Genomic DNA, 25693 nt, shown 5'->3' on the forward strand with positions numbered 1-25693 from the left:
AAATAAGATTTTGTGAATGTCTTTTAAAAAAAAAAAAAAATATATATATATATATATATATATATATATATATATATATATATATATATATATATATATATATATATATATATATATACATATATATATTTAAACTTAATTAAGACAGCATGAACTATAAGGAATAATGATTATCATATTTTATAGTTAAGATACACTAATGCATTAATACCTACATAAAATAAACATTTAAAATACAGTTCAAAGCAATCGTAAAAAATTAAATTACGGTGGGTAAAAAACGCTACAATGGCTAATAAAATGTATTTAATTACCGAATAAAACCATAAAGGTGGTTTAAATTGTCTTAAAAACATTCAAATGCGTGTGTTACCTTCACAAATAACACATTGAAATAATTTGGAATTTAATTAAAAATAACTACAGGAAAAGGTGCAGATGTTTAGATTCTAGAAAATAACAGGTGTATAAAATTTGTTTTAAAAAACAAGGAAAATATATGAAAACGTAATACATTCAATTCAAATGCAACAACAAAAAAATAAAATAAAAATAAAATAATCGAAAAACTCAATTCAAATACAATAAAAATGAGTAATCAATCAAAACAAATGACAAAAAAATTACAAAAAATGTAAACGAGTTAAAAACTAAAAAACGAAAGAGTAAATGAACAAAAAAAATAGATAAAGTCATGAAAAATTATATCATATTGTTACTTTTTGAAAGTATGCTCTCACCTCTTCGTTCTTCCTTCGTAAGATTATTTCCTGCTGTCTCTTCTGTGCTTCAAGCTGTTTCACTTGATACTGCAAGGGAAAATGATAATGTGACACAAAGGTCTTAAATTATCAGGGATTTATACAATAGACTCATCATGTATGCACACACACACACCAGTAATACAATTATTATGACAGTAATCCATCATTATAACACAGCACACATTTCACGGTCTCACTGCCTCATGGAATTAGGAGTCCCTAAGAGACTAGGTATTGTTAATACATAAATAAATGTTTACACTTTTGGTATACAGCGTTTTTATTTGTTAAACAAATGTGTGGGCCTGTAAAAAGTTTTTATTGTTTGGTTTAAATGTATAATACAGTAAAGTAGACCCCCCGGGATACAACCTTAATCTGTTCTGAAGTGGGAATCGCAAAGTGCTGTAAAGCGGCAGATAGAAACCCACATAAAAATGACAAAATAGTGTACTACTTATTTGGAATATATCCATGTATAATTAACACATTATGAATAAATATACTTCTAAAGGAAAATTACATTCCTGTAACGTGACCTGGGCTTGTATAGTGGATTGAAAAAGAAGACGGCAGATTAAAAATCAAACCGCTTTTAAATCCTTCACGTGTGAGGATTATCATGCAATTGAAAGATGTTCTTGCTTTAATCTACTACTTACTCATATCTTTTTCAATTATAGCCCTGATCTTGGATCACAGTCATGCAATTTAGCAAGGTTACTAATTTGTGAGCCTTCTTAAAATGTATTGATAATCACAGGTTTTGTTTCCAAAGTTATCATGTTTTGTTTTTCCTTTAGCATCACTGCAAGCTTTGTTCCCAAAGCAAATGAAAACAGAACAAAATACAGTTGAAAAGACTATACAAAGCACACGGTATTCTGAACTGAACGAAGAGTCGAAAAGGCATTGTTGGAGGTATTTCAGCCAATAGTGTATCCAAATTTCATCAGAGGTTGATCATAAACAGACATGTATCTTAGAGACATAATTCTACATAGGCACAAACACCAATAAATTTGTATTATGCTTGCTCTAATTGCCTGCTTATTCTTAACAATTGTCCCGATCATTAATTGGTTACAGCCAATACAACTCAGCACGAGTAGCCATTTGTCTGCCTTCTTCATATTTTTAAGTTTTGTTTCTATGTCTATTATCATTTCTTGCCTCTTTAGCATCACTGCAAACCTTGGGACCCAGAGCGGATAAACATAGTGCAAAAATATAGTATTGTCTTAAAGAAGTGCACTAGATTTGGGGCTGAATGAAGGGAGAGAAAGGCAATAAAAGAGGAAGTTCAACTAATGGCATATTGGCATGTTCATTCTGCTGTGACTGACGCAAACCAATAGAAAACTAGCATTTTTTATGAAGTCGACGAATCGCAAACAGGGATCTTGGAGACATTATTCGTCGTATGCTTTAACGGTGCAAAGTTTGAATTTTATACATCATTAGGGCACGTAAAAGTACTCAGGTTGTAAAGAAGGGAAAGTGGCATAAAGAGGGGCAGAAGAAACTTTTTTTTTTCCACACTGCGGAGTGAAAACTTGGAAAGGCGGGGACGTTGTAACCTGGGTTGTACTGTATTTTTAAAAAATGGTTTGTACGTAACTGATTTTGCCTATCAAAAAGTTCTCTTTGGGTTCACTGTACTTATTTACCTCAGCTCTGCGCTGGTCTTTCTTCAAAGATGCAATCTCCCGATTCCTCTTGCACTCAGAGGCTCTGTTGCGCTCCTGTTGCTCCTTCATCTGACGCATCAGCGCCACCTAGTGTACAAGCGTATATTTTCACACACGCCAGCTTCTACTGACAATATGGGTCGAACCTTGGTCTTCTTCATCTCCGTGACGTCCATTTGCAGTTTCTTGAGCTGCTTCTCGTACTGCGATTGGTTCTTGAGCAGGCGTGCATGCTCTCTTTGGGCCGACTGAAGCTTCTGCAGTTCCTTGTTCATGGAGCTCAGCTTCCTCTCATATTCAACCTTGATCCTTTTGGACTTCTCTTCAGTGCAGGACCCCACTGAACCTGGCAGATGACAATTCAAAAATGACTAAAACCAAGAAAATACCGTAATTTCCACGCACGGGATAAAAGGAGCTCCCTGAAAATATAGTCTTTTGTCTTATCATTTCATATATGAGGCGCATGGAACTACTGCAGGTCACACCAAAGAGTGTCAAATTTGTGCATTGATTGATCAGTTGAAATATATCATAGATCACAATTGCATTAACATTGGATGCTGTAATCAAACAGAGATTGTAGCGTAGAGTACACCAGATCTTATCCACTAGACCACTAAAGATACAGATGACATATGAAAGGACATTAGGTCTTATATCATTATAGTTATTATATGGCCATGGCTGTGAGAATATTGTGATACTGCCGACTCGCAAAGTCTTTATGAAGCTCATGAGATTCTGAACTGAATGAACAGAAAAACTTTGTAGGAAGTAATTTGGTCATTGTGAACTGAATCAATAGAATGACATTATGGGAAGCAATTCAGCTATCATGAAAGATATAAATAATCTAATGGCTGCACATTTGTCACTTAAAATGCTAAGTTGGAGCTGAGTAAAAAGTGAAACAACATTCTCTCTACTCTAACATAACGAGTGGTAATGACAAAAGACCAAATGCGTTTTCACGTCTCAGCTGTATTCTTCGTCGCCTTGTGGATAGGATACAGCGCTCTCCCTACCACGGTCCGGGTTCTATTCCTGTTGATTTCAATGTTATGCAATGGTTAGTGATATAGTCCGAGTGATCATTGAAGGCAAAACTACTATACTTTATTAGTTTTGCAATTTTTCTTGTCCAACTAGCCCTTACTGTCGTTTTATTTCAATGCGCCTTATAATTCGATGCGCCTTATATATTAAAAAAAAAAAGTACAACCAAAGACAACTTTTTGGGGCTCTGCTTCAGAGTGCGAAAAATACAGTACATACAAATACCTAATATAATTTTTTAAGCCATAATCTGCAAGTGGAGAAATACCTATTTCTAAACATAATAAAAATTAAGTTAAAAATCCTTGGGACTATTATATTGTTTTAACTTTGTGATATCCTCTCACCCATGCCGTGTAGCACTTTGTCCCTCTCCTGCTGAGTGTCCCGGATTTTATTCTGCAGCATGACCAGCTTATGCTCGTATTGCTGCTTGAGCGTGTGGAGACGGCGCTGGCTGTTTTCCAGCTCGTCGATTAGCTTCTGCTTGATGGCGATCTCGCACGTGATGTTGGCCAAGTCCGCCTGGATGTCGTCTGCAGACCCAAAACCACAGGGTCAGGTCCCCGCCTTGCCAGAAAAGCCGCGTCTACTATTCCCCTCACCTTTCTCTTCCAGATCGTCTGCATCCGATTCCTGGGACGTGTCCTCTCCAGCCGTGTCTGAGTCTTCGTCCTCTCCGCCCTCCACATCCTCGTGGTCGCTCCCCTCCTTGTAAGGGAGAAGAAGAAGGGAATGTATGAAATCACCATCCAAATGATAACTTCTCAAATGTGACAATCTTCAAACGTACCAACAATGCTTCATGACCGCCTCGTTCCTGATCATTGTCTGGCACTTCCCCCTTTGTAACGCTATAAAAAATGCACAAATACAAAATCACCCTAAAAATAAAGTACTACAACGCTTAATAAAATAAATGGAAGAAAAGAGTAAAACAAAAGAAACAAAACAATTAAACTGATTATTTTTAAAATTGCGTCAAAATATTTTTAAATTTTCACTACACCAGGAAGGGTACATATTGCAACAAAAGCTCTTGTTTGTGCCTTTACTCATTTTGTTTAAACAATTTTAAGAAAATGTGTTGTTCTTTATGCTATTTTTAAAATGTTTTTTTTTTTACGTAATATTTTGAAATGTATATATATTCTTAAGTTTTATACTGTAAACCGGTGGTCAACCGTTGGGTTGCTTGGTTGCTTATCGTTCCTACTTTGTACTTTGCATCGCGGGTTGAAAAATGATAAATTAGACATGTAAAGAATACCTAAAAAAAATCAACCCTTGCTGCTTGTGTACTGGATGCACAATCACAGCGTGACTTTTTTCGGTTCAGGCCTCCGAAGTTTGTCACTGTGGCCCGTCTAAAATGAACTGCACTGTGAGGCCACGGTCCATATCCCCGGTTGACTATTGCTGAAAACGGGGCTCTTTTTTTCCCCTGTTCTTTCTGCCTACATTGAACTGTAGCTAAGCAGCCGCAATCCAACATTGCCGGACCTCTTTTTTGCTCTTCTGTCTACTAAAAAATAAACTGCAACTATTATCCCTGATCGCATGTTTCTGCGAAGAAGCCATTGTAGCACATTTTTGTCGGGCCGGGCGGCTCATTTTTGCTACTATTTCCACCTATGTAATGATAATAAATGAACTGCGCTTGGTCCTTGGCCGCAAAGAAAGAAAAAAAAGTTGTCCTTATTTTTTGCTTAAACTGTATTTATTTGTATGTACTGTACACATGTTTTTTGGGGTCATTATCTAAGAACAGGGAAAAGTAGATGTAATTTTCAAAGGAAAAAAAATAGCAAAAAGCAACACCCTGAGAAAAAAAAGAATACAGTTTTTGGACATTTAGGAAAACAGGAAAATACAATGAAATTTATCAAAAGAATTATTTTTTACTGCTTTCAGCCCCTCTTGCCCCCAGCCCTGGAACTCATGTCACTTTAGAAATTCCACCACCCTGTGTAGCTTCAAATCTGGACTCAAAGCCCAACTCCTCAGACTTGCCTGTCCATAATAAATTGCTTCACTTACCGCCTACTTTGTTTTTTTGTATTTATTGCTTTCTTGTTTTATTGTTGTTTGATATTTCCTGAGGTGTCCTGAAAGGCACTTTGCAGTCAAATATATTGTTATTATTATGAGTAATGGTATTATTAAATGCTTTAATTGAAAAAAAACTTAAGTTCAGGTATTTTTTTCTATGATCCTTGGATGGGACGGAGCGAACCTTGTGTCCTGTGGATGATCGTCCTGGTGACACTGCCTCAGTCTTTGGACAAAAGGGGTAGGTAGACGAGGATGGTAAGGGTGGGAGGTACAAGTTTAAGTGAGGAAAATTAAAACGGAGGAAGAGGGAAGATGAACGAGAGCAAGTGGCATTGAAAACTGCGGGCATGGCCTATAATCATTAAAAAAAAAAAGACTCTCTGTGGACCGTTTCCTTCACTGGATGACCTGTTGCCGTGGTAACACTCTCAACTCAATAGCTACCTCTTTTTCTTCTTCCTTTCCTTCTTCTTGAGCTTCTCAAGGTCTTTCTTGGCCATCTCGATGACGTCATTGGCTTCTTTCTCGGGGGCGAAGATGGCTGACGAGAAGGAACTCGGGCCGGCGTACAGCGCCGAACGAGTGGAGGCTCGTGATAAGTTCTTTCTGAGGTTCTCGTTGAGGGCCTCGCTCTCCAGGAGTTTGGCTCTTTTGATAGGGATGGAGTATTTTTTATTTATTCATTGTCATTTTTGGCTGTTCGTACGAATGGTTACAGGTAGAATTGATAAGCAAATACCTGAGCTCCTCAATTTCCTGGATGTAGTTGTGGATCATGTTGCCAATTTCCTCGTTGCCTTCACCTAGAAAACAACGCCTCTGGTAAGTAAGTAATGTGGTTTTCCTCCATTTTCTGGCAATTTGCACTACAACGATAAAAAGAATCACTAAAAGTTGTACTGGTTTAAATATTTTTTTGTGTATGTATTGTAATTGTATTGCAATGTATTTGTTTTATTCATTTGTATTTCATTATTTTATTTGATTTTACCATTTATCATATTTCAATACATTTTCACAGTGAAAAAAAAACCCATTTAGAAATATAAAGAAATACAATTGTTTAAAGTCTTGTTAACAAAAGCAAATTGGTTTGAAATGTCCTTTGGCAATTTTTGCTTGATTTTAGAACTACAGAAATTTAATATTAAGAAGAAATAAATCTGCCACAGAAGATGCTCAATCGTTTTACTATTTTCTTTCGTTCCTTCTTTTTTTTATCTGTTTTTAATCTAATATTATTTTACTATTTGATTTTGAAAAATAAACATGTTACAAATATATTGTATTAATGTAATGTACTGTGTATCTACATTTGCTTGTATTAGTTTTTTGTTTTCATTTTACTGGGAAAAAAGTAATAGTAAATCAGTAAAACAGTAAAGATTTTATCAATTTTAAGCATTATTGTTAATATTTATATTTTGATTGACAAAACAACACTTTAATATGATGTATATCTTTGTTCATTGTATTATTTTTCTGTATTTTACTTATTGTAGTAAACTATACTTATAAAACCATACTTACAAAAATCGGACACTTTTTTTGAGTTTTTTTTCTGAGTTATGAATTTTTATTATTTCCCCACATTTTCTTTTTTGAGTGTTATTTTTTGTATTACTTCAACAATATGTTAAAAGGTGCTAGTACAAAAGTAACATTGTAGATCATTTTAATCATTTCAAGTATACTTTTCAATTGAAAAAAAGGTTAAAATATAGTCGAATAAAGCAACAGTACTAGATAATTTGATTAATTTAATTATTTTTCTTATTTTAGTTCTCAAAATCAGTCACAAAATATAACACAAATCAAAATACAGTGGCTCCTCTACATACAACAATAATTTGTTTCCAGATCAAGTTCGTATCTAGAATTTCTCGTATCTCAAATTCTTTTTTTTCCCATAAAAAATAACTGAAAACCAATTAATCCATTCCCAACTTCCCAAAATCATCCAAGTCAATCCTGAATATTTATGAAACAAATTTTCCAAATGAGTACAACCACATTCAATATTCTATTGAACATAAAATACAGTAATAAGATTATATTAAGCTGTGTTTATTATGAGCATTTACCATGGAAGAAGTCTGCATTTGCTAATAAAGGTTTATAAGTGGTGGAGAAGTGAAGGAGCACGATAGAGCACGATTAAAAAAAAAACAACAACAACATACTCTGGTGGTAATGTCTGGAAGTTGTCGTAACCTGGATTTCGGTTCCGAAATTCTTGGTAAATAAAATAGCTCATTTTTAGAGGGCCACAGTAATAACAAGACAATTCACAAAAAACAAGAGATTCTGCTGACAGAAAAATATTTTTTTCTTAATAACTCAATCACAGATTGTACATGCCCCAAAATGGCTGCACCTGATTTGACTAATGCCTGGTTGGCTCCATCACTGAGGATTTGAGTGAGTCGCACTCGCTGTGCGTCGATGGTCTCCTGCATGGCCTTCACTCTCACCCGCAGGTTGTTGTTTTCCGCCTGCAGCATGGCGTTCTCGTGCACCAAGTCGTTGATCCCCTCCATGCCGTCCTCGCCTACCATGCGCTTGCCCTGAAAAAAACAAAGATACTGTATTTTCCACACTATAATGTACACTGGGTTATAAGGCTTGCCCCAAAATGAGTCTTTTGTCATATATTTTTCATACATAAGGCGCATAAAATTGAGACTATAGTAGGAGCTACTGTGCTTAATTGTGTCTCTTCGTAAATTCACGGTATATAATAGTGCAATAATTGATCAATCAATAAGTGTTACTGATTGTTTTGAACGGGATTCGGACCTGGATTGCAGTGGTGAAGGTGCCGATACTCTGCCACTAAATCACCAGTGGTATAGATGCCATATGAAAAGGAATTGGAGCTTATCTCATAAACACACTATTTCGACTCACGGTGTCAGAAACACTGGTTGTCATAGTGCATTTTGTTCTGCATGCTGATAAGCTGGCTCTGAAGCCACACGCAGCTCTCTGGTGCTCCCGAGAGGCTCCATAGTGCTTTTTCAAAAATGTTTGAAAATGGAAAATGAAAAACCTGATACCAACATTCTTAACATTTGCCAATGAATATAGATAAAGTGTATAAATACAGCATGTGTGGCATAACTTATAGGGCTTTTACCAGGCCTTTAATTTTTTTTGTAGCTCGAAACGTGTTATTTTTGGTCCAGTATGGATCTTTTAAACTTTCAGTTGGCAAGCTCTGGGTTAAACAGTCTCTCCACTTATTTACCTCTGTGTTAATAACATTGTGGTTTAATATATACCGTATGGGTACGTAAAATAGCTTGTATGGCTGTTGAATGAATCTGATTTCTGTTTCGGTCTTATTACGTTATTGGCTTTCCATGGGAAAAATTGGATGGATTGTTGAACCTATCAGAATGCAAAACTAAATACACTATGCAAATCAGTGATTCTTCACCCTGAGTGAAGATTGTGTGACAATGATATAAACTCTAATGCCGTTTTGTTTGTTATCATAACATTGGTGGTCAGAAGGTATAGGCCTCGCTGCCAGGATCCAGGTTAAAATCCTGGTGTATACCATGTACTCAGTAGTACAATGGGACCTCGCTACTTTGCAGTTCCACGTTCGCGGGTTCAAAGCTTTGCGGGTCTAAAAAAAAAAATAATAAAAGAAAATAATATATTTTTAAGCATTTTTGAAGGGGCGTCGCTACTTCACCAAATTTTGGTCTTCATTAACCGGGTCTAAAAAATAATAAAAATAAAATTAAATAATTTTAAAAAAAAACATAATAATAATAAAAAAATATTTTATTTTTTTAAGCATTTTTGAAGGGGCGTCGCTGCTTCGCGGATTTTCACTTTTCATGCGTGGTTTTGGTCCCCATTAACCGGTCTAAAAAATAATAATAATAAAATAAAATGATAAAAAAAAATATATATATATATATATATATTTATATATATATATATATATATATATATATATATTATTTTTTTTTTTTTTTAATTATTTTTTTTAAGCATTTTTGAAGGGGCGCCGGTACTTTGTGGATTTTGACTTTTCGCGGGTGGTTTTGTTCCCCATTAACCACGATAACCGATGTATACCGTAAAAAGGGGTCCTTAATATATTTCAAGCCAAGAGCGACTTTTTGTTACCAATAAGTGCAAAGGGCACCCAGTTCGATATGCATTTCTAAAATAATTTATCATGTTATAATTATTTTGATGCTACCAGATTCATTATTGGAAGTAGATTTCTTTAAGATGACTTATACCAGTGTCTGAAACTCATGACAAAAGGTTACCGGACACAAGGGCAGACAACTCTGAAAAGTTGCCTGCCCAGCCATAAAGTTGCCTGCCCCATTTTTTACATTAAGACACAATAAGACGACTAATCGCAAAAAAACCCATTGTTGCAAAGTATTAAGGATTGATAATTCAGAATATATAAAAGAACAACACTTTAAAATTAAGTTTATTATAAATCTACTTATAACATTCATTGCATGTATATGACATCGCTGTTTTCCATCTACCATCAGTATGTACCTGTATTTACTCATCTTCATTCATACAATGTTTGCATTGCATCGTCTGCTACAAGCCACGTGAACTCCTCTTTCCACGATGCTTTTAATGTACGGTTACGTTTTGTAGCGTCATAAATGTTGTCAGCTTCTTTTGAATCTTTCTTATGGGGCTGAGGTTTTGACTTGATTCCTAACCCCTTGTCCATTTTTCTTGTCTTCTCTGTGCGTCGACTTTGCAAAATAATATGCAAATGCACGACCTTATAACGCTCGGGATAGTTATTCGATGCAGGCTTCTGATAGGCTGCCGAGTATGCAAATTGCCAAACGAACTGAAAATTCCAAACCGAACGAAGATTTTGAAATCGGAATAAAGCAAACGTTTGATTTTTAAAAAAAAAAATCTTTTTTTTTTCTCGAAAAAGTTGTCAGCCACCCGGGCGAAGACGTTTTGTAAGTTGTACGCCCGACATGAAAGATGCACGCCCCGGGCTTCTGGGCAGACGTTATTTCAGACACTGCTTATACTAACGGTTTTGTACTCCATCAGCTCCATCTGCAAGCGTGCCATCTCCGTCCTCAGCGCGCTGATCTGCTGACTGGCTCGATCCTGATTCACCACCACCTTATTTTTGATATTGCGCGCCCGGTTGGCGTACTTCAGGGTGTTCAACGTCTCCATGAAGTCGCGGTCTGATGGACTGATGCAGGCGATCATCACCGTCTGACTGGTGGGGGTGAAACAACAACACCGTTAGGCTGAACTCAAAGAAAGCGAGATTTAAGAATTGACGTAGGAGCTAACCTGTTGCCGCCGAGTGAATCCTGCAGAAGTCGGGTGAGTTTGGAGTCCCGGTAAGGAACGTGTGTGGAGCGTTTACTTCTGTCACCGAGGGCGCTGATCACGTTGCCCAATGCAAGCTGAGAAATATAAAAATACATGATTGTATGTGAATAGAGTAGAACCCCGGGATACAGTGACCCCGCTTTACGTCTTGTTCACTTCATGGTGGGAAATAAGATGGTTTTTTTCAGCCCCTCGGAAGGTAATTATTTCACGCAGCCAAAAATGTCCATTATTCAAACTTTGCAGTGCTCATGAATATGAAGAGTTCGGTTTCCAAGAGTCCTGTCTGCTAGTGGTCAACATTATACAAAATGCTGTTCTGCTATTGGTTTGTGTAACGGCATCAAGAAAATGCAGGTACAGCCTGAACTACTTCCCACATTGCCTTTTCTCTTCATTTCTGGTCCCTAGACTTTGAAGGTACAGTCTTGTATTTTCTACTGAGTTTATTCTCTTCTGAGCTTGCAGTGATGCTAAAGGAGAATCAAGAATATGATAACCATGAAAACAAAACTTGCGATCATCAAGAAATATGAAAAAGGCACTTGAATGGGTTACCCACGCTAAGTTGCATGGCAGTAACCAAGTGACGTTTACAAAGAATAAGGATGCGATTAAAGCAACAAAATCTTTCATTTACTTTTTACTTTCATTTTATATCCACTGCCTCCTCACCCCTCTGCATCAACCCTCTACTCCACTCAACCAGCTCAAGTCAAGTCACAGAAAAAATATATAATATTATTTTATCTTTACATGTATATTTATTTAATATTCTAGTTAATCATACAAATGTGTATTACACATAAATAGTACTCCAAACTGTTTATTTGTAGTAATGTTTAAATTGGGAAACTGATGATAGGTATTTGAATTACACACTACTGGATCCGATTACAAAACAAACTACGAGTGTTCGCATTAAAAATAATTTAAAATTAGTTATATTTCTTTGGAACATTTTTCACAGATGTTGCTGTATTGTGTAGTGCAACTAAAAAAACAAGTGCTAAAAAGCACAAGGAAATTGCAAACTATGGAGACTCAAAATAACTTAACCGAACCAAACTATTTTTCCTCTCATTTTTTGCCAAGGGTTTTTTTTTGTGGGCAGCAAGGTTGCAGACAATTATGTAGAAAAATGTTGGTGGTCAAACACTGATCCACAATGTGTTATGGTTGTGTACCTAGGTATCACTGTATATCAGACCTGGGCACTCCGGTCCTGGAGGGCCGTATGTTCTGCATGATTTTTGAGGTTTCTCTGATCCAATACAGGTGATTCCAATCACCAGTATCGTTAACGAGCACTTGCTAGCTTGCTAACGAAGTTATAATTTGTATCACCTGAGTTAAAGAAGAGCAAACTTCAAAATCTGGCAGGACGTATGGCCCTCCAGGACCGGAGTGCCCAGGTCTGCTGTATATCACAATATAATTTACTTAATATAATTATGGCGGCATGGCATCTGAGTGGTTAGCGTGGCGAAGTTTTGAGGTCATGCTTTCAAATCCAGCTACCAGCCTTCCTGTGCAGAGTTTGCGTGTTCTCCCCGTGGCTGTGTGCGCTTCCTCCGGGCACTCTGGTTCACTCCCACATTCCCAAAACATGCCTTTCAGGATAATTGGCCGGTCCAAATTGTCCCTAGGTGCAAATAAGCGAGTGAGTTGTCTGTCTCTGTGTGCCCTGCGAATGGCTGGCTACCAGTTCAAGGTGTCCCCTGCCCACTGCCCAAAGATAGCTGGGATTGGCTCCAGCACCCCCGCGACCCTACTGAGGATAAGCTGTGCAGATAATAGATGGATGGATGGATGGATGGATGGATATAATCATGATTACAAATAAATTATATATAATTTTTCAATTTATTTTGTTTAGCATCTGTTGACAGCAACACATGTATACAGTAATTCAAATTCCAATGCCCTATAATTAATTGCAGAAAAGTATTTATATTTGTACTGTTAAAGGTTTTACAATGTGCTTTTTCTTTCTTTACAATTGACTTTACTTATTTACACTCGACTTCATTTCCATAACCTTGTGCAATAGAAGATTTCCCAGTTGTCACATTGACTGTTACAGATTTAAGTGCAATATCCCAGTTAAGTATAGTTATTATTTTCAGATGTAAATACTTTATATTAGAGCTGAACACACACACATATATATATATATATATATATATATATATATATATATATATATATATATTATATATATATATGTTTTATATATGTTTTGCAAGTGCAAAATATATAGTGCAACCGTAATCTTGCTGTAGAAAAACAATGATCATAAAGGTGATTCTGATTCGATAATGACTTGTTCTCACCAGTCCACAATTGATGGAGATGCCCTCCTTGGCCCGGTCCCCCGTGGCCCCGGTCCTTTTGAGCCTCTCAGAACCAGCCAGGTCCACAAAGTGGAACTTGGCCGACAGCGTCTCAAACTCGTCGATGTCAGAGTTGCCCTCCAGACGGTTGTCGGTCGCTCTCACATTATCTGGCGAGCACATTCGAACCTGGCAAATGTGGATGGTGAAGATGGCATGCGAGCGAGAACTTTGTACGTTCATCTGAGTGCTGGCCGTGGTCCTGGATAAAGCGCCCAGCTTCAGACACTGGATCATCTAAAATAAAGGTAAAAATGTGACATAAATTATGTTTTACCAAGAGGTATAAGGTTATAAGGAGAAATTTGAAGAAAACATACTCCATGTGTCAAACATGATACCAACATTCTTAACGTAATGGAAAAATGAGCCATAAGAGGGCTTTGGCAAAAAAAACTACATTTCCCACAATGCCTTTCGACTACAATACCTACAAAGTGACATGTTAGCGCCATTACACTCTACTCATTCTAATTAGAAATACAAATGAGTGAAATAGAAAAAATATCCCCAAAATATCCAAGAAGAATTTGGCATTTTTGTTAAATTTAGTGTATAATACTCTATACCTGTATGTGTAGTCAAAGCAACTGTAATGTGTTTTTGTATTTTCCATTAACGAGGAATTACTTTGGTTTTACATACAATTTAATTATATTTTGTTACATTTATGAGTTACATCATACCCTTTGAAGGTGTCTATTACACTCATCTCATATGGCCCTTAGTGAAAATGAGTTTGTCACTACTTTAAGGGTTACTCTGTTAAATGGTAAATGGTCTGCATTTATATAGCGCTTTTCAAGTCAATGAAGACCTCCCAAAGCGCTTTACAATGTGCTTCACTTACCCATTCACACACACACACACACTCACACACCCATAGCGGCTATTCAGCCATGCAAGGCGCCTACCTGCTTATTGGGGGCATTAGGGATTCAGTGTCTTGCCCAAGGACACTTCGACATGTTCTTCACTTAAATTAGGTGATTTCAAATGTATCCAATTTTTAAAGAAACTTATCAATAAATAATTTCCTATTTTTATGTAGAATAGGCCAGAGTTTGAAAAAACCCAATCAGTTTACTATTTAATGTTTCCTTATTTGTATTGGGATATTTTCCTAAATTTAATCGTCATAGGAAAACAATCATAAACGTAAAATCTTGTGAATTAAAATGAAAATAATACATGACCCTGATTTGTTATGCTAACTAATAAAATATCAATCTAAAAATTAAAACTGAATAAAAAAACACTTTACAGATCTCATACGAATTCTTATTTATTTTGATTACATTATTGATCACCTATTTTATTCTTTGACCTCAATAGAATTGTTACTCTATTGTACAAGGATCTCCTAAAATATATAAATTAGAAAATATATTTAAAAATGTTATATTTCTATATGTTTTTGTTGTATTCATATATGTATACTATTGTTGTTTGACAACTAGTTCATTCAAATTAATTTGTTAATTCAATTAAGTTATCAAAATAAAGCAATGTAAAAACCCATCCTGAAAACATTATTTTAATAGAAAAAATATTAGTCCTAAGAATGACATGAAAAAGTACATTTGAAAAATCTAGGTTCAAGAAATAATTACAGATACATTCAAAATAAATGAAAAGTATTTGAAATGTGAAATTTTGCGACCACATTAAAGAATTTAGAATACATAAGGAACCAATACTCTATTTGAAAACACAAAATATATAGATTCTTCATTTTGATGAAAATGTAATATCATATTTATAGGATTTTATTGACTTGCTTACCTCAGCCGCAGAATTGATGCTGCGTGTGGTCACGCCGACCGTGTAGATACCCCCGCTGGCGTCCTCGTGGATGCGGATGTTGGATTTTTGCCTCCTGGCCTCCGCATCCCTCGTGACGTCAAAAAGATCTACCACCTCCTCGTTGTATAACTGCAACGGGAATTCAAACGTTGGCCCATAAGCAAGCCTAATCGAACAGGGGTGGGGTATTATTTTTTCTAGGGGACTACATGAAACAGAAAATATTGTTGCGGGCCAGACCAAAAAAACTCCATGTTGATTGTGTTTGTTTATCAAACCAGCATTTATTTGACAAGTTGATTCGACAGGTAAGAGTATACTGTATGTTTAATGAAGTAATGACAAAGGGAAGTGGCCTCATTAAAAATGCCTTTTATTCGGTCAAATATCACAAAATGTGAGCGGTTTCACTATTTTGAACTCGTTTTAGTGGTTTTATTCTGTCACATTATTGTACCCCGAGTTATGAAACGCAGGCCTTGCCTGGTAAGCCTATCCAGTTTATCATATCATCACCTGCATCTCAAAAAGACATATCTTTTTTCAATGATATGCATTTATGAATAAATAAACATGTGGACATGTACATATAATATTTTGTGTTTTTGTACAGTCCTCTTCTACATTTCATCAAATGTATTTTGAAGCACTCTTTATTTTGAGTACGGAAAGAGTTGCACCAAACAAACAATTTTTAAGCAGTACTATTCATACTATTCATCAACTACTTCTAAGAGCAGGAGCCAGCAGAGAACATTTCTTTTTAGGCTAGGGCCACTGAAGTGTGCCATTGTGGCCCACCTAAAATTAACTGCAGTGGAACCCTCTCTTAAAGGGATACCCAAACATGCAAAATGTGAAAAAATGGTACATGCTTTTTTGCATAATATCCATATATACATATATGTCCGGCAGCACGGGGGCGCAGTGGTTAGCGCGTGTGCGGCACAGTCGTGAGGTCATGAGATCAAACTGCAATCTATTCTCTAAAGTTGACTATCACTGGGATAGGGTTAGAGTGAGCAAATTTAGGGCTTTTTTTTGTTCCTTGCACCTACGGTGAACCGTACCTGACTGGTCACAACCCATTATCCCTGGTCGAATATTGCTGTGAGCGGGCCCGGCAGAGAACATGTTAGGATCGAGCACCTCTTCGCTAGGATCGAGCACCTCTTCGCTGGAAATGACCCGAGGAGGATGTGGCAGGGCCTCCAACACATCACCAACTTCAGAGGCCACAACCTGGCAACTGTTGAGGCTGAGGCTTCACTAGCTGAGGACCTTAATCAGTTCTTCGCTCGCTTTGAAGCTGGTAGGCCACAAACAGCCACATCACACCCACCAACAACCAGCAGCAACTCCCTCACATTTCAGGAGCACGAAGTTAGGCGTGCGCTGAATACCATAAACCCCAGGAAGGCAACTGGCCCGGATGGAATACCAGGGAGGGTACTCAGGGACTGTTCCAATCCGCTGGCTGGGGTCTTCACCACCATCTTCAACCGGTCCCTGTCACAGGCGACCGTCCCACCTTGCCTCAAAACCTCCACCATCATTCCCATCCCCAAAAAGTCAGCAGTGGAAAGCCTCAACGACTACAGGCCTGTAGCTCTTACGCCTGTGGTCATGAAGTGCTTCGAGAGGTTAGTGTCCCGGCACATCAAAAACTCCCTGCCACTCACACTGGACCCCCACCAGTTTGCCTACAGGGCAAACCGCTCCACTGACGACGCCATAAACACAGCACTTCACACCGTGCTGAAACACCTGGATCACCGGGGGAGCTACGCCAGAATGCTCTTCCTGGACTTCAGCTCAGCCTTCAACACCATTATCCCGGAGATCCTGGTGGAGAAACTTGCACACCTAGGACTCTCTCCCTCCATCTGCCACTGGATAATGGACTTCCTCTCCAACCGCCCACAGTCGGTGAAACTCGGTACCCACGTCTCTCCCACCCTAACACTGAACACTGGCTCCCCCCAAGGTTGTGCACTGAGCCCCCTGCTTTTCACCCTCTACAGCTCCGACTGCTCACCGACCCACCCCACAAACACTATCATTAAGTTCGCTGACGATACCACCTTGATCGGCCTCATCTCTGAAGGGGACGAGGCGGCATACAGGGATGAGGTTGAGTCACTTTCAACGTGGTGTTCGGAAAACCACCTCATATTGAACACCACAAAAACAAAAGAACTGATTCTGGATTTCAGAAGGAATGGCAGGAATCCAGCACCACTCATCATAAAGGGAGACTGTGTAGAGAGAGTCCACTCGTTCAAATTCCTGGGCGTGCACATCTCCGACGACCTCTCCTGGTCTGCAAACACCAGAGCGGTGGTAGGGAAGGCCCAGCAGCGACTGCACTTCCTGAGATTGCTCAGGAAAAATAACCTAAAACAGCAGCTGCAGGTGTCCTTCTACAAAGCCACAGTGGAGAGCATCCTAACATACTGCATCACGGTGTGGTATGCTGGGTGCACAGCAGCAGACAGGAAAAAGCTCCAGAGGATCATCAAAACAGCCCAGAGAATCGTCGGCTGCTCTCTGCCCAGTCTGGAGGACATTGCCTGCTCTCGCTACCTTAGCAGAGCAGAAAACATCATCAAGGACTTTTCTCACCCCGGCCACCATCTCTTCGACCTGCTGCCTTCCGGCAAGCGCTACAGGTCACACAAAGCAAAAACGAACAGACTCAGAGACAGTTTCTTCCCCACAGCCATTACCACCCTAAACAGACACTGCACAAAAAACTGAAAACTGTTGCAAAAAACTACCTCACACGTATGTAAATGGTACTCACGTACATGCTGTCTGCACTATGCTTGTTCACTGCTCAAACAGACACCGCACAAAAAAAACTGAAAACTCGTGCCAACACTACCTCATACGAATATAATGTTACTCATGTCTTGTTCTTGCACATGCCGACTGCACTACGTTTAATGCTCAAATTGCACAATGTCTGACCATTTCCTGTTTCTGCACTATGATGTCTATGTTTGCACCAATGCATATGCTGACTATTTTTGCACTATGATGACTTTGCACCAAATGCAATATTGCACAACCGTTACGATACCAACGTTATCACGACAACCCTGTATGTAACATCCCACATGCCGACATTTCTTGTGTAAATACCATGTAAATTATATCTATAGCCTTATCCCCCTTGTCTTATAACATTATCTTCTCTGTTCCTTTATCTTCTTGCTCATACCTCACTATGAATGTGTAAAACTGGAGTGTCATGCCCAATTTCGTTGTCACAATATGTTAGCCCATTTGTAGCAATGACAATAAAGGTATATTCTATTCTATTCTATTCTATTCTAAAAATGGGTGCGCGGGAGCCGCTTAGGACATTTTAGCATATCACAGGGGGGTCTGTTCACCATTAACCACAATAAATAATGGATTACAGTATTTATATGAAGGCCTGAACTATGAGGCATTCTAGTGGTTAAGGAAAAACACTCAAAATGGTACTTTTTCTGTGTTCTCGTACCTCAAGAAACTGAGCATTGATCTTAAACTCTGGGACGGGCTTTCCATGTTCGGTAGCAGCCTGTCGACGTTCCTCGATGCCACGGAACAGGTGATTGACGGCCCTGGGAATAATTCCCAGTTCGTCCTCATTGATGTTGACGTCGAAGCCGGTTCCCATGGTGTACGTCTTCCCTGAACCGGTCTTTGGAATGGACAAAGTTGTTTTTAATGTTATTACAGGCAAGTAAATACTGCACATTAACTTATTAGCTGCCATAGGCGGCCACAGACATCAAAGATCAATTTTAGCTAGACTTCTCAAGAGGGCTACAGATGTCAAATATCTTAGTGAATAGAAAATAAACTGATATGTCTCTCTTAAATAAATAAAACAAGTACAGTACAGAGGGGACCAGTTGTCATCATCATGGTGATTTCAAAGGAATGCAACAAGGGGGTTACTCACTGCTGGATTCCTTAAAAGAAACTCTGAAACCATGTGTGTGTCATTGTTAGGACCGCACCTGTGTGAACGGATCATTTGTCTTGCAGCTGAAAGACTATTAGACGGGAACTTTGAAAGGAAAGCAGACGGGCAGTGTTGGGAAAGAAAAAAGAACAACTGTGGAATTTTCTTTTGACTAAAGAATGTCTCCTGTTCACAAAGACATCCTTAAGACCTTGCTCAAAATACTAACATGTTTACTATCTTTTAAAAAATGGATCAATTAATATTGCACTTGGAAGGAGAACAGAAAAGGACTGTACAAAAAAAACTCTCAATACCAAATTAAAAATATGTTCTAAAAGCCGTCCTCTAAGCCCTTTATTTTCATTAAAATCTCCTAGTTTACCAAAAGCAGATCCACTTTAAGGCATGTGGAAGTCAAAGAACAGCAACATTAATGTCCATTAGAGAGTCTAAATAACTAGTCTACAAAGATTCCCAAATTCTGGACTAAATTATTCCCTTGATTTAACTAAAACCGTCCCGTAACCACCCAAATTAAGTGAATTTGCGCAAGTAGGAATATTGTGCTGTATACAAATAGGAAACCAGTCTATTGAATTATTTATTATTTTTAATGGAAACGTTTTATTGAACAACTGATATAATTGGTTAAATAACAGTAAGTCTAAATAAGTCTAAATAGTCTAAATAACAAATAACAGTAAGGTATAAGAATCAAAATATACAATCTCCTTGCAGAATGTCCAATATAAAAAAAGAATAAACGATCATGCTAGGACTAGAATGAAAAGTATTGATTGTAGCAGGAAAACTACAAAGAGCTGCAGAACTTGCAAAAAAGTGACAATGTTTAAAATAAGATTTTAGTGTAGTTAAAAATGAAACATTATCTTGATTGATAACAATAGAAACTGAGCTAGCAATTATGAAGAAATGTGAAAAACACACGAATTGTGGGCATAACCAATCAACAAATGATTATTACTAAAAACAAGATGGCAATTGACGCAAGGAAATCTTCTACAACACAGCAGGAAGTTTTTAAAATCAGTTGTCTACAAACCCCCCCATGTACCCACCTACTACTCCACCTGACCAGCAGTCAAGTCACGTCACACCAAAGATAGATACATTTCCTTTATATGTGTATTTATTAATAATGTTATTTACTCATGTGCAAGTTTATTAAATACAAGTAGAAGTTCCTATATGCTATTGTGTGGTTTTAATGTTTTTATCTGGAGTACCAGGGGCTTGGAACTCATTAGCTACACATTACCATAGCTTTCAATCCCCCAATATTAGGGTTGGGTGATACTGGGAATTCTGGTATCAATATGATCCAGTTAAATACAGATGTGTATCGAACTATACTGATTTGATAGATCCTGAATTAAGTTAGTTTATATTTACGATAAACACAGCACAGATTTTAGGGACTAAACATGTTCTATTTTGTAATAAATAACTACAATGCAAACTTTAACAGTATAAAATGATGTATTACAACTGTTTCAAAAGAAAGGTCAAGCAAGTCGAAACAGAAAAGCAGCAATGTCACAAAAAGACAAATATAGTAAAGTTAACGTGCCAACTAAAATACCTTCAGTTGCATAAAAATAAAGTCAGATTACCAAATACAATATGATCACAATTGGATCAAATTTGAAAGTTATAATAAATGAAAAATCTTACCAGGCGTTTCAGAAAATTATTATAGTGATAGTGAAATTGGAAGACCGAATCAATCAATATTATCTTTGTTTGTATTGATCCTCCCACCTATCAACATTTTCACTTTGAGATCCCACCTCAGAATAATGTCGTATTCTGGGGGTCTTCTGTACTTTCCAGTCACAAATATAAATCCAGACTATGAAATGAAATGAAATGATCTGCATTTATATAACGCTTTTCAAGTCAATGAAGACTTCCCAAAGCGCTTTACAATGTGCTTCACATTTACCCATTCACACATACTCACACCCCAAATCGCGGCTGTGCAGTCATGCAAGGCTTATTGGGGGCATTAGCGGTTCAGTGTCTTACCCAAGGACACTTCGACATGTAACACGGAAGAGCTGGGATTCGAACCTGCGTTCTCTTGATCCCAAGACGAGCGCTCTACCTCCTGAGCTAACGCCGCCACTAGAGAACAAAATAGGTCAAGTCATCGATATGAGCCCCACCTGTCCATACGCGAATATGGTAGCATTGTAGCCCTCGAAGCAGCCCTCGATGAGACTCTCGGTGCAGTGGCGATAGACGGCCTCTTGCTGGGCATCCATGTCCAAGACAAAGTCGTACGTGAAGGCCTTGTCATTGCCCAGGACAACCTGCGGCTCTCCAGGCATCACGTACGTACAAATGTGACATCCCTCGATCTTTTCTTTGGCCAACTGAGGACGAATCCTGCATGGAAAAAGGCAATTCCTCAAGATTGTGACCTGAATTTATCATTACATCAATCATTTTTTTCAGAAAAAAAGGACAAGGGGAAATATTGGATTTTACTGTATTTTCCAAAACATCTGGTGCACCTGATTGTAAGGCGCACCCCTAACAAAAATTGTCCTTTTTCATGTATTTAAAATATATTTGGAATTAAAACTACAGTAAGAGCTGAGCTACTGAGTGTGTGTGTAACTATTGCACATTTAAGACACTTACAGTATGTATTAGTAGAATGATTGATTGGTCGAATAATGACCCTGACCAAAATCACAAAACATTGTATGCAAAGGGAATCGAACCCGAGTCGTGGCAGTGCCGCACTTAAAGGGACAGTTTGTATAATTTAGTGCCTCCTAGCCACTAAATATAACCACTACGAAAATAGTGGCACAGATGACTGACAAAAAGGTGCTTTTTGATGTAATTATCACAGTTTTTACTTAGTGCCTGAAATGAATGTTTTAGCGAATTTAAAAAACAATAAAAACCTGAAAAATCCTGGGCCCGCTCGTTTGGCTCCAGCTGCTGCTCCTTCCCTGATCAGTTGCCCTCCCTTTTAAACTTCCAGTCACTCCTTGTCGATCAGTCAACGAACCTCTGGACTTGCAAGGCAAGCATTTTGACTCTGGCTTTAGTTCTGTTCCCGACCTGTCCTGTATCCTGTATCAATCTCGTCTGTCCCGCACCCTGCATCCTGTATTGATCCCTAATCCCAGCCCCGTTATTCTGTATACAGTACTGTATCAATCCTGTCTGTCCTGTATCCTGTATCGATTCCTGATCCAAGCCCCGTTATCCTGTATCCCGTATCCGGTATCGAACCTGTCTGTCCTGTATCCTGTATTGATCCCTGATCCAAGCCCCGTTAACCTGTATCCGGTATCGATCCCGTCTCTCCCGTATTCTTTATCCTGCATCGATCCCTGATCCAAGCCCTGTTGTCCGGTATTGATCCCGTCTGTCCGGTATCCTGCTCGTTATCGATCCCGTCTGTCCCATATCCTGAATCGATCCCTGATTCAAGCCCCGTTAACCTGTATCCGGTATCGATCCCGTCTGTCCCGTTTTGTCCGGTTCCCTGCTTGTCTGCCCCTGGCTTTCTGTTTTACAGCGCCTGACTTCTCTGCCCCGCTTCTCCTGCCCAGTAATCGCCGAATCGCTGGCGTTTGTGTTCCGCACATGATTGCTCCGCTTCCGTAAACAAAGCTTGGTGTGAAAACGTTACGCGTTCAGGTTCTGACATAAATAAAGAACCAGGCACACAACTCTTTGGTGTATCAGATGATGAATCAGACGGTGATTGTAGTAATTAGCGAATACATTGCGCTCACTCCTGCTTGGTGTAATTGAAACTTTGCTTACCATGTAGCTGGGGTACTTCTGTTTTGTCTGAGCCGTGTTCTTTGATCATCAAAAGCTGCATTCAGTAAGTTTACCTGCGTTTGGGTACAGCGTGCGCTCCTTTTGCTTTTGCCTCCTTTTAGGTATGTGATTGTGACCTATTTTTTTTCACCACATGTTTTGCAATTAATATATTATTGTCCAGATACCTCCCCCGTTAGCGTGTAGGCTCCGAAAGGTTTCCAGGTTAGCCCAGTTAGCAGTCGGCTAGCTGGTCAGCCTGCCATATAATTGATTTTTTTCCCCGTCTGGGTTCGTGTTTTTTGCCATTTTTTGTTGTTGGCTCCTAGTTATCCTAGCTGCTTACTGCATGTTTTTGGTCAACCAGCCTTCTGCTTTCTCCGCCGATCGGTCCTGATTCGCCTTTAATTGTATCCAGCTAGCCTGCATGGATCATTTGCTATATTTTTGGCTGAGTTTGTGTTTGTGAACGTAATTGTTTTTTTTTTGTTGTTGGCTTCCGGTTAATCCTGACTGCTCACTGCATGTTTTTGGTCGTTCAGCCCCCTGTTTTTCTGCCGATCGGACCCGGTAAGCCATTTTTCGCAGCCGGCCAGCCTGCTGTGTCTTGACTGGTTCAGCCCCCGTAAACTAGGGTGCTAGGGTGCTGGTGTTCTTCACATGACGTCAGAGATCAGAAAATCAAAGACGAGACAGACTTCAAAATGCTTTATTTTGGAAAATAATTGGAAGATATCAAGGACATATATGTCCATCCATCTATCCATTATCTGCACCACTTATCCTCAGTAGGGTTGCGGGGGTGCTGGAGCCCATCCCAGCTATCGTCAGGCAGTGGGCAGGGGACACCCTGATCTGGTTGCCAGCCAGTCGCAGGGCACACAGGGACAAACAATTCACTCGCTCATTCACACCTAGGGACAATTTGGATCGGCCAATTAACCTGAAATGCATGTTTTTGGAATGTGGGAGGAAACCGGAGTGCGCAGAGGAAACCCACACAAGCACGGGGAGAACATGCAAACTCCACACAGAAGGTTCGATCTCATGACCTCACGACTGTGCCGCACACGCGCTAACCACTGCGCCCCCGTGCTGCCGGACATATATGTATATATGGATATTATGCAAAAAAGCATGTACCATTTTTGCACATTTTGCATGTTTGGGTATCCCTTTAAGAGAGGGTTCCACGGTGTAAAAGAAATGCGAATTTCTTGATCTATCATTTTCTCAAAAATAACATTGGTATGATGGTCCATGGATTTTTGCCTAGCATTCAAATTCAAGTTTTTTTCCTGGATGATTTTTTTTGTTTTGCATCACTAAGCAGCACTTCATTATACACACTGTCCCTTTAAGTTCGGCACTCTCACTGGCACGACTCCTGTTGCATACAATGTTTTACTGCCTCAGCGATATTTTTCGATTGATTTATCATTGCACTAATACAATAGTGTACCGTAAAAGCTCATGTAGTAACGCACAAATATAATACAAAATACATTTCTGATCTTACTCACCGTATTTAGCGGTATATAAGGCTTATCAGGTTATAAGTTGCACTTTTCAATTTCTGGTCAACTTGGGGTTTTTAGGTGTGCCTTATGAACTGGAAAATACAGTCATCAAAAACAAGAATACAGTTCTCCACTTGAACATTGCAGTCAGCGCACAGCTCACAGTACGCTCGCTGTTCTCAAGAGTAAACAGAACCCGCCCTGGCTTTCAGGAAAAAATTCTCTGCTAGGTCCTTTTTAATAAATGGCCTGTCTGTTATGACATAATTTCCTGCTGTTCGGGTCACCTAATGAGAAACTGCCAGGTTTAGTTTTTAAAACTTCAAACTAGAGCTTAATTTTCAGCACCAAAAAACGTCCTGATTAAAGATGAAAGAGCAAAATTTTTTACAAAACATATATATTGCTTAAAAGAAGAAACAAATATCAATACTGTATTTATTTTTGGGCAAACTCCAAATCGTGAGGATGAGTATCAATACCAGCTCTTGGTACCAAAACTAGCCGATTTTAAGCAATTGGCATTTGCAATCTAACTATGTGGAACCTGAAATTCAAGGAAATGGACCGGGAGAAGGAATTTTTGTGGGGCCTGGCAACTCCTTTTTTGATGTTTTTTCCACCCATAATGAATTGCTTTTGTGCAGCTGCGAGCCATTAGTCCCGGTCAACTATTGCTGAGAGCGAGGGGCAAGGGGGAGCTTTTTTTGTGGTTTCCGGCCACTGAAGCTTGTCACTGTGCCACGCCCAAAATAAACCGCATTGTTTTGGACGTGATCTATTATCCCCAGTCATTATTTCTCAGTTACTGAGAGCACAGGTGGAAATAGCAAATTTGTGTCACACCTGGCGGCTTTTTTCCTGTTGTTTTCTGCCTAAAATGAACAGCACCTGTGCGGCCTCGATCCAGTATCCATGGTTGACTATTGCTGCTAGCTGGGGCTGGCAGAGAGCGCATGTTAAAAATGGAGACCAGCTACTTTGCAAATTTTTGCATATCAAGGGGGTTTTTGACCTCAATAACTATGATAAACTGGCCAGTTGATGACCCTGAACTAATTTTGGAAGTTTAACGTAAGTGCAGTCCACTTGAATTATTGATTCTTTGATTATTGATTGATTCAATTTTCTATTAATCCCTAATGTTTTTTTAATTGTAAAAAAGTTTAGAATTAAATTTTAGAAGTGTGGAATGTTTTTATCAGAGCTTTTGTTGAGGAAAACCCCATGTGGCCCCATCTCAGCT

At 38.6% G+C, this 25693-nt stretch overlaps 1 protein-coding gene across 5 annotated transcripts in view; it reads right to left on the bottom strand.

Moving 5' to 3' along the window:
- Positions 1–25693, bottom strand: part of LOC148357120 (kinesin-like protein KIF21A) — a 59340-nt gene that overhangs the window by 23045 nt on the left and 10602 nt on the right. For 3 of the 5 annotated variants that reach the window (XM_088346627.1, XM_088346626.1, XM_088346629.1), the window contains exons 2-17: positions 21301–21523; positions 18659–18841; positions 15124–15273; positions 13279–13575; positions 10901–11016; positions 10628–10823; positions 7947–8136; positions 6309–6372; positions 6014–6217; positions 5751–5792; positions 4308–4368; positions 4120–4225; positions 3862–4050; positions 2602–2801; positions 2435–2542; positions 741–809 (exon numbers count right to left, since the gene is read on the bottom strand). In XM_088346627.1, coding sequence (XP_088202753.1) covers positions 741–809; positions 2435–2542; positions 2602–2801; positions 3862–4050; positions 4120–4225; positions 4308–4368; positions 5751–5792; positions 6014–6217; positions 6309–6372; positions 7947–8136; positions 10628–10823; positions 10901–11016; positions 13279–13575; positions 15124–15273; positions 18659–18841; positions 21301–21523 — 2398 coding nt within the window. The remainder of the gene's footprint in view (positions 1–740; positions 810–2434; positions 2543–2601; positions 2802–3861; positions 4051–4119; positions 4226–4307; positions 4369–5750; positions 5793–6013; positions 6218–6308; positions 6373–7946; positions 8137–10627; positions 10824–10900; positions 11017–13278; positions 13576–15123; positions 15274–18658; positions 18842–21300; positions 21524–25693) is intronic. The other 2 variants (XM_088346628.1, XM_088346630.1) reach the window with 1 other exon arrangement.

The sequence above is a fragment of the Urocampus carinirostris genome, chromosome 11, assembly GCF_059441175.1.
Source record: "Urocampus carinirostris isolate Australia breed hairy pipefish chromosome 11, RoL_Ucar_1.0, whole genome shotgun sequence".
NCBI lineage: Eukaryota > Metazoa > Chordata > Actinopteri > Syngnathiformes > Syngnathidae > Urocampus > Urocampus carinirostris.